We start from the raw sequence: 10000 nt of genomic DNA on the forward strand, positions 1-10000 counted from the left end.
TGGTGAGTTTTCTTTAATCGCAGTGGAGGGCTGTGTCAGCTGCAGAGGGAGGAAGAGGTGTCTGTGTCTGTGTCCAGCCCTCGCTGCTGGTCTGTGGAAGAGCTGTTTTGACAGTTGGAATCAGAGAACTACACGTTCCTGTGGAATGTCTTCCAAAGAAAGAAAGGAAAGAGCGAGAGAGAGAGAGAGAGTGAGAGAGTGACGGAGAGAGAGAGGGAGAGGGAGGGAGGGATAGAGAGACAGGTCTCTGTAATCACAGGCATTGCGCAGAGTGGTGGTTACCTTCCAGTGAAGTTCACGCCCCTAAGAACTGTTTGGTTTTGTAGTAGAATGGGAGGGAGGGGGAGAGAGAGAGAGAGGGAGAGAGAGAGAGAGAGAGAGAGAGGGAGGAGGAGAAGCCTCAGAAGGAGGAGGGCAGAAGCCGAGGGGGGAGTGAATTGTGGAGAAGCCTTCTCAGTTTCCCTCAGTGCCGCTCACGCCGTGGGCTACAGAATGACTGTGGCTGCGCTCCTCCTGAAGACTTCTCTGAGCTGAGAGAGAAACGCCGCTTCTCTCTCTCTCCCTCTCTCTCTCTCTCTCTCTCTCTATCCCCCACTCCTCTCCCCCTCCTCTGCACTCCTTCTCTGCCAGACGTCAAGGCGGAGACACTGAACTCTTGTTTAGCCTCTCTCTCTCTCTCTCTCTCTCTCTCTCTTTCACTCTCACACACACACGCTGTGGGAAACTTAAGGGGAACGGACTCCTCGGCTGTTTTTGTTTTTCTTTCTTTCCTTTCCTCCCCTCCTCCTCCTCCTCCTCCTCCTCTTCGACTACACTTCTCCGCGCTCGTCCACGCGTCTGACAGACAGACAGACAGACAGACAAGAGGCCATGCCGGTGGTGGGGGTCGCGTCCAAGCTGAGACAGCCCGGCGTGGGCTCCAAGCCGGTGCACACCGCGCTCCCCATCCCCAACCTGGGCCGCAGCGCCGGCGTCGGCGTCACCCAGGGCTACGCCCCCCGCGCCCCCGAGGTGAGGGCCAGCGAGTCACCCCTGCTCTCCTCCTCCTGCCAGCTGTCACTCAAAGGCGAGTACCAGGAGCGGAGGACTCCGCCGGCAACACGGAGCAGGGAGTCGGAGGAGAGTAAGATCAGCAAGGTCAGTGTGTCAGGGGAAGGAAAGGGGGTACGACTCGTCTGGAACCGCTTTCCAGTCAGGGTGAACAAACACACGTGTGTGTGTGTATGTGTTGTTTGCAGTTTAACTTATGTTTGTAGGTCTGCCTGCTTGGCTTGTGTCTATGTGCGTGTGTTCAATTGGGATTGAAGGGGGATTGAGGTAGTGCTTTCACCCTACAGGTGGTTGTGTCTGTCCTTGAGCACGTTTAGTTTTTTCTTCCCCCTAGAGCTTTGCTAGTGCCTCACTTGTCTGGTTTCCAGTGTAAGAACTGTGCTCATGTGTTGAATTAGATGAACTGGACCTCCAGAATGAAATGTGTTCTTAATCATAGCACAGGTGCCCTTTCAATTGAGCTGTGTTTGGCAGAGGGCTTGTAATTCCATTAAATTATATGACACCTTTTGTGTTTTTACAGTGGTTATTTTAACCTTTTCATGATTAAAGTGAAGTTGTTAAGGGGGAAAAAAATGGCTACTCCTATTTTGACTTATTTTAGATTCACTCAGCATTTCTTTTTGTTGAACATATCCCCTCAGTGTGTGCAAATCTGCGCACGAGACTATTATTTTCGCTCGGTATGCCAAGCTGACATTCCAGTAATTGAAAGTCGTGTCACACACACTTAGCCCTGACTTCCCCATACGTGGAGTGGGATGTTGTGTTTTTGCTGAGGCTATTAGGATCTCTATCTGGGAAATGATCCGTGGTGGTGGATGTTTAAGAGGCTGAGGGGAGGTGGGGGACAGGGGGGGGAGCAGAGTGTGGTAATCCCAGCTACCTGAGAAGCCCCCTGTGAAACAACCTGACCTGCATGCAGACCCACATTGTCTCTTTCTCCGGCAAACACCCACCATCCCCGCCCTACCCCTCTCCCCATGTGTGGAGTACCGTTTCAGATGGATCGCTGGTGATATCTCCCCCCCCCCCACAATCTTTTTTTCCCCCCCAGAAGTCGGGTTCTCAGGCTTCTTCTCTTCTATTAAAATCGCATGGTGAGAAAACTCAAGCAAGTGGTAGCCACACACAAATCGCCCTAAGTGCTTTCCCATACCAAACAGAGTTGCCAAGTTTTCTCTGGGAGTGTTTTAAAATGTTTGGCTGCAAAGAAATGGACCAGTGGAAGAGAAAGAGAGGAGAGAGAGAGACAGAAAGAGAGAGACAGAGACAGAGACAGAGAGAGAGAGAGAGAGAGAGAGAGAGAATGTGAAAGAGAATGTGAAAGAGAGACGGTCAGAGAGAGAGTTGGAGTGAGAGACAGAGGGAGGGCGGGGACGTTTCCAGCATGAAGGATTTCAAAAATCCCCGCCAAAATATTTTCAGTTAAGGTGCCCTGCATATAAAAAAAGAAACTGTCCGAACAATACTGTGCTTCCTGTTTGGTTAGACCTTCCCATCTGTTGTCCTGTGTTCCATTTAGGTTCTGACAGACGTCTGTGACCTTTTTATGCTTTTTTTGGCGTTGTCGGCTGGAGCGATTAACGGGCTTCAGCGGTTCTCCCTTAACCGCCAGTAAATGCCTGCTCACTTCAAAGACGGGTCAGTGGCTCACCGCTCTCGTACTCCGGTGCGTCACGGTTATTGCGTAAAGGTGCCGGGCCAGTTCGAGTGGGAAGGGTGGGGGGGGGGAGTTGGGGGGAAGTGTGTCTTTCCGTTCATCTGTTGACCGTTAGCCCCGGTGCTCAGTGACCCCCGGCTAGTTATTCCCCTAGGTGGCTTCATTACAGAGTCATTCCCCCTGACTGAACATACCGGTGACCTCTCATGCAGCCTCATCAGGAAGCAAGTGGATTCATACCCACCTCCCCTTCACCAGCATCACCAGTGGACAAAATGCCTTACCTGTTCTTGCTTGCCTTTTTTGCGGGGTGTGGGGTGTGTGGGGTGAGGGGGCAATTAGTCACCCATGGGTGGTAGTGAGCTTTGGCTCTCGGGGCTAATCCCCTGTCTCCTTTAAAGTGCAGGAGGGCTACAGGCTGCCATTTCTTGCAGTGGATGACTGACAGGCAGGGAGGGTTGAATGTGGGGCAGAGGGAGAGAGAGAGAAAGATAAAGAGAGAGAGAGAGAGAAAGAGAGAGAGAGAGAAAGAGAGAAAGAGTGGGAGTGAGAGAAAGAGTTTTGAAAAGAACCAGCACTGATTAAAGCATGCGGCGTGCGATTCAGTGGAACAGGGTTGAGACGACTGGACGTGTGCTCGGAGACACTTGCCTGTGTGGACATGTTTACCCCCAGTGTATACGCAGGGCAGCACGCAAGCTGTGCTTAATGTTTACTGTTTATTAAGGACTTGTGAGTTTTGGATAGTTGTATCTGTGTGTGTGTGTGTCTGTGTGTGTTTGTGTGTGTGTGTGTGTGTGTGTGTGTGTGTGTGTGTGTGTGTGTGTGTGTGTGTGTGTGTGTGTTTTAAAGCTCTTTCCTGGCCTAATGAGGAGGGAAGGAAGGAGGCTACTCTCGTGGCAAACAGCAAATGTTTACATCCCAGAGCGGTCAGAGGCAGATGGTCAGCGCTAAGTATTTTGCAAACCCTCCGGAAACTTCTGATCCAGTCTTTTGGTGTTTATCTAAATTCTAATCAAATACGGTACACCACCTGACGGCCTCGTAACTGTAAACCAATAAAAAGGCGTCATAACTAATAAAAGAGTAGGGACATCAAGCGGAGACGTAAGAAAGGGCCGTTTTCTCTCTCTCTCTCTCTCTGTCGCTCTCTCGGCATTCAGAGACGTTACCTTTTAGACCACAGATTGTTTAGTGCACAACAGAGATGAGTCTTGTGACTCCGGCCAACACTTGCAAATAGCGATGAGTCTGTGGAATGTCTTTGGCTGTTTGTTTCTATTTAAATCTAGTCACCTCCCTGCTCGCCGAAGAGAGTCTTTAAGTGTTCAGTTTCTTGTGACAGTGAGTTGGGCAATCCCCTGCAGGTATGAGTCTAAAAATATGTGTCCAAAGAACATTCTGGCCTTGCTGTCTCATTCAAATGTGACAGTGTGAATGTCTACCTTTTGTGTGAACAGTGTATATGCCTAGGTGGTTATCTATCTTATCGTCTATGTACTTATGTGCCTATGTGTGTGTGTGTGTGTGCATACGTAGGTATGTGGATGTGTGTGTGTGCGCTTATTAGTATTGCGTGCCTGTGCATATGTGTGTGTGTGTGCATGCACATGTGTCTAAGAGCGAGTGTGTGTGTGTGTGTACAGGGTCCCTCTCCAAACAGAGGCCCTTTATCCCCACTGGTGGTCCTTCTGTAGCACCTGTGCCGGCCCGTGAGACTGTCAGCTTGTGTGGATTGGCACCATGGCTGGCGTACAGTAAGCAAGGGCTCCATCACCCTCTCCACTGATTGAGACGATACCCAGGCAGCTGCTCCATCTCTGCAACTCCCCGTTGACAGGCGGTGTCAGGCCCCCTCCGTCAGAGCCGAGAGGCGCCGGGGTCATTTGGGCCTTAATGAACCGCTACCCTTCTGCTTGCTGATGGACAGAACTCTCTGTTTTCTCTCACCTCCTCTCTCACTCTCCCTCACTTTATCTATCGTTCTTTCTTTCTTTCTCTCTCTCTCTCTCTCTCTCTCTCTGTAACTCAGTCTTGGCAGCTTCCCAGTAATAGAGACAAGTTTGTGTGGGGAAGAATGTTCCCTAATATTGCTGGGGACCAATGCTCAACCCAGTGTGTGTTTTTCTTCCTTCCTTCCTTCTTGCCACCTGCTATACGGTGCGGATTCGGAAGGCGGACCAGAGCAGCTTTTGCAGTGAATAAATGACATCTCTCATCATCTCTGTTCGAGGGAAGAAGCCAGATGTGTTCTCTCGAAACAGAGCTGAGAGATAAGATGCTAGAAGAGGATAAATCTTCTCCCCCTTCCCCCCGCCGTCTCCTACATCAAGCAGTGGAGCTTAGCCGTTTGTTTGTCTTGCACTTTGTCCAGAGTCCTGGGCACTGCAGTTGCAGCCGTGGTGTCAGGAAGTTAAAATTGAGCAACGGTGCGAATTCCCTGAGAGCAGCCAAGTGGGACTGTTAAGAGGCCCTCTCTCTCTCTCTCTCTGTCTCTTTCTCTCTCTCTCTCTCTCTCTCTCTCACTCCCTCTCTCTCTCTCTCTCTCTCTCTCTCTCACGATCTCTCTCTTTCTCTCGCCCTCTCTGTCTTCTGAGACAACAGTTTAGAAATGTCTATCTGACCTGGGATTTCTGTGGACCTGCTGGCTTTAATTTGGCCTGGAGACAGTAGAACAGTGAGCTGGTGCCTTTTGGCAGTGTTGACGCTCCGCATGTATCCTGTGTGATGACAGCCTAGCCCAGTCGCTAAGGGGACAAGATATTTACACCACACACACACACACACACACACACACACACACACACACACACACCCACACCCGCCCACCTTCAAAGTTTCTAGGGGAACTATATCACATGGCAGCTCCCTTCTTGCTTGTTATGTTACATCCTACTGCCGTGGCCTTATAAGGATCCCCTCCCAACGACAGGAGTTTCAGACGGTGAATCCGACGCAGGCAGGAGCCAGAGCTCAGATCACGGCAGCAGCACGCCGCATACTACTGGAATTCCTTTTTCAAGTGAGCAGCTGTTGACCCATGACCACGCATGTGAAATGCCATCTTCTCTTGGTTAAAGGTCCCCTTTGAATCTCTGGTGGTCTGATTGTTTTCAATCATATCCTTTTCCTGTTTTGCGGGACAGTCATGGCTGCCTCATAGAAAGCATTGTATGGTAAAGCACTTCTCTCGTGCCCTGTTGTTTGGACGTGACCCAGTAACCCCCCAAGAGACGTACAGAGGTGTATTGGAGCGTGCCATCTCTCACCCCTGCTCTGCTTCACTTTGCGTAGATAGTTCTGGGTCGGAGCTCTGATAAGCTGGGGGGGACCGGGGGAGGGAAGGGTGGGGTGCTGTGTGTGTGTGTGTGTGTGTGTGTGTGTGTGTGTGTGTCTGTGTGTGTGTGTGTGTGTGTGTGTGAGGTTCTATACGGAACAGCATGCAGACTCAACTGCCTGCAAGTGTGGGGAATGTAAACATGGCCAGGGACTCCCAACGGCCAGAAAGGAGACACGCACTCACGCAGAGAGAGAGAGAGAAAGGAGAAACAAATATATAATACAGAGAGATAGCAAAGCAGAGAGAGGGAAATACAGTGAGAAGGAGAGAGAAAGGAAAAGGGAAGGGATTGAATGTGAAAAGGTTTGAGAAATGAAAGAGAGAGAGAGAGAGAGAGAGAGAGAGAGAGAGAGAGAGAAAGATGTAGAAAGCTTGGAGGCTGCCAGCACTTCCCAGCAGCAGCAGGAGGAGTTGGCGGGGGTATAGAGGGTGTCTGAGTGTGTCGGAGCCATGGGTGGTCTGGCGGACTGGACTCCTTATCTGGAAGCAAATGAGACACCCTGGGGGGTGCAGCAGAACTCTATCTTCACACACACACACACACACACACACACACACACACACACACACTTCCGCCGTGGTTCTCTCTGTCGCTCCTACTCAGCAGTGCCGCATTGCTACCTATCATATATACCATAACCAGCTTATATATACCATCACTATCTACGCATCCAGTCATGGCTGTATGTGATATGGTAATCCTACATTCTGCTATGTTTACCCCTGTCACCCAAAGCGTAATGGAGGGAGATTCCATTATCTAAGACTATACTTCTAACACATCAAACACAGCTTCTTTCTGGTGCTGTTTGCGTCAAAGGCCTGGATGTCAGTTTCTTTATTAAAAGTTAAAAATGGCTTTATTCCTAATTATTAAAATACCTTTTACCTTTGATTAATATGCAGTGGTTCAACAGACCTTAAATATGACCTCAACAGATGATAGAGCCTTCCACAGGAGAGTATTACCCAGTTTGGTGTTGGTGCTGAAAGGTCACGGGGAGAGAGAGCGAGAGAACGCAGAGAGCGCTAACAGTGTTTACGGAACAGTCGCCACACACACACAAAAATAGCCGCGCGTAGACGCACACAGAGTTCGCCGGCAACACTCGGGCTTCGAACAGGAAGAACAACACGAGCGGAGAACAGCAGACAGACAGGCGGTCCGCACAGTCCACTCTCTCACACACACACACACACACACACACACACACACACACACACACACACACACACACACACACACACACACACACACACACACACAGCTGAACCTCTCTCAGAGCCATCCTGTTTTCACAGTTGGGCAGGCAAACAATCGAATCTAGAGAGAGCATCCACAAATAATGAAGCAACCCACCCCCCCACAGCACACACACACACACACACACACAGACAGCTGAACCAGGCCACAGTCTGACAGGGATCTGAACAAGCCCAAACAGAGCCGCGTCCTCATTAGGTCAATCACAGTGGGAAGTGGATGTTTATCACAAACAGAATCAAGTCAGCGAGTGCGTGTGCCACTTCGGAGTGGTCCCTTGAAGTCTGAGTTTGTATCTGTTTGGCCACTGCTTACATAGACTAAGGGAGAATCACTTAACTCAAAAAGGGATTACATAAGGATGTTAGCTACTCAGAGCCTTATAGTGCTAGTATATGCGCGGCCCAGTGAAGTTCTCACCATATACATACACACACACTAGAACATTCCAGAGGAACATCCACAATAGTCTTAGTTGGAGGGACCCATGGCTCACCCTATTCAGTGATCTGAGTCAGGGCAGTGGTACAGTGCAGAGGTCAGAGGTCAGTCGGGCCCATTTCAGAGTTAAATGTGTTAGCGCACATTAAGTAGCCCGAGCCGGATGTTCATTAAGGCCAGTGATGATTTAGCAGGATCAAAAGATACGGCTATTACACGATGCCAGATGATTTCATGTCGTGTTCCCTCCTGGTACTCGTTGGACAACCAGACTAATAAGACCAGACAGACTAAGAAAAATGTTTTCTTTCTTTCTTTCTTTCTTTCTTTCTGGTAAATCAATAATCCTGCCATACCTTTAGTCTGCATTCTTCTGTTAGTCGTTCCATTCCTCTCCATTATTTTGTTTTCTCTGTGTCCTTTCCTGCTCCCTGTTTTTCTTCTCTTCTTTTCCATCCCTTCCTTTTTTCCTCCCAAGTCTTGTTCCTTCCTCTCTCTCTCTCCCTCTCTCACTCTCTCTCTCTCTCTCTCTCTCTCTCCCTCTCTCTCTGCTTTCCGAGCCTCCGCTCTCATGCTTTGAAGATGTCTTGATGACTCAGACAGAGCCAGTGCGTGCACCTGACCTAAAGTCTGTGTCTGTGTGTGTGTATGTGTGTGTGTGCGTGTATGTGTGTGTGAGCGCGTATCATTGTACGCAGGTGTTTGCATGTGCGTGTGTCCATTTGTCTTCAAATGTCTTTTTTCCCCCCAAGTTCTCTGTGTTTCTTGATTGTGTGTGTGTGTGTGTGTGTGTGTGTGTGTGTGTACACATATGTTTTTGTTTGAGTCTCTGTGTGGGTGCCCACATGTGTGTGTGTGTGTGTGTGCCTCTGTCTGTCTGGTTATTGGTGTGCGTTTAAACGCACGTGTGTGTCCCTCATTAGGAGGCAGCTGTTTGATGCCCGGGGGGTGGGGTTGGGGGGGGCCCAGCGAGGTCAGACACTGGGACTGCAGCACCAACAGCAGCCACAGCAGCAACAGTGCAGGGCTCAGCCCCAGCCCCAGCCCCGCTATACTACAGCACAGTAAAGCACAGCACGGCACGGCACAGGGACATCTGTGAAACCACAACACTGGCCTCATTAGCAATCAGCAGGGGCCCGGACAGCTCGGGGACATCCCAGCGCTCGCTAATGCAGACCAGGAGCCTAGGAGGAGGAGGAGGAGGAGGAGGAGGAAAGAGAGACAGAGAGAGGGAAGGAATGGGGTATGAAGAAGTGAAGGAGTGAGGAGTGAGAGGAGAAGAGGGAGAAGGGTGAGTCAGGACTGGCACAAGGCACTTGGTGACTCAGGCCTGACGTAGCGCTCGGTAACCAGCAAGACAATTATGAGATTTCCTGCCCCTCGGGCTTCTGGGTAGCGAAAAAAAAAAAATCATGTGAAAAAAAAAAAGAAGAAAATCCCATATGGGAATTCGGGGAGGTTACTCGAGGTTGACGGGGACCCACACAAGAAGGGAAGGAAGGCTTTGAAGCGTCCGCAAGCGCAGGGCTTTTCTCAGCTTCTCTTTGTGTTTATACTTCCGAGAAGCTCGTCCTCTGTTTTCCTCCCAAGGGGAAAGTTCTCAGTCCTCCCCCTTTTCGGCCGAGAAGCGATTTCTGTAAACGAAAGGAGCTCATTTTAAGCCGCGGTTATTCTTTCACAGCAAATGGGCGTCACTCGTGCCGGGTATGGATTCCGCGTCGTGTCCTCCGTCACCCCTGAAGCCGCAGTCAGACAGACACCCTGTTGCCGTCTCCCAGCGCCGTGCTTTTTGACTGAATGCTTTCTCCCTAACCCCGTGACTGGAGGGTGTGCGGCGGCTGTGTGTGATCCGTGCCCTCTCCCTCTGTGATGGTAAACGATGGAGGAAAGGGGGAAGCAGCTGGGCTTGACTGGCCACGTGTGTGTGTGTGTGTGTGTGTGTGTGTGCGTGTGTGTGTGTGGGTGTATGTCTGTGTGTGTGTGTGAGAGTGTGTGTGTGTGCGAGTGTGTGTGTGTGTGTGTGTGTGTGTGTGTGTGTGTGTGTGTGTGTGTGTGTGTGTGTGTGCGAGTGTGTGTGTGTGTGTGTGTGTGTGTGTGTGTGTGTGTGTGTGTGTGTGTGTGTGTGTGTGTGTGTGTGTGTGCGAGCGAGTGCGAGTGCCCGAGCGGACACAGAAATCACAGTGCCCAGAGACAGAGTCTTGCACCAGCCACTGATCCAGCATCAGCTGTGACACCAAGA

The 10000-nt window shown here is 50.5% G+C and overlaps 1 protein-coding gene across 3 annotated transcripts in view; it reads left to right on the top strand.

Moving 5' to 3' along the window:
- Positions 1-401: 401 nt before the first annotated feature.
- nav3 (neuron navigator 3) overlaps positions 402-10000 on the top strand; it is a 165691-nt gene continuing 156092 nt past the window's right edge. For 2 of the 3 annotated variants that reach the window (XM_031583053.2, XM_031583054.2), the window contains exon 1: positions 403-1137. In XM_031583053.2, the coding sequence (XP_031438913.1) occupies positions 871-1137 (267 nt within the window). In that variant the 5' untranslated portion in view covers positions 403-870. Of the gene's footprint in view, positions 1138-10000 lie in introns of all 3 variants that reach the window. The other variant, XM_031583052.2, reaches the window with a different exon arrangement.

Source organism: Clupea harengus, chromosome 16 (genome assembly GCF_900700415.2).
Source record: "Clupea harengus chromosome 16, Ch_v2.0.2, whole genome shotgun sequence".
In the NCBI taxonomy this organism is placed as follows: Eukaryota; Metazoa; Chordata; class Actinopteri; order Clupeiformes; family Clupeidae; genus Clupea; species Clupea harengus.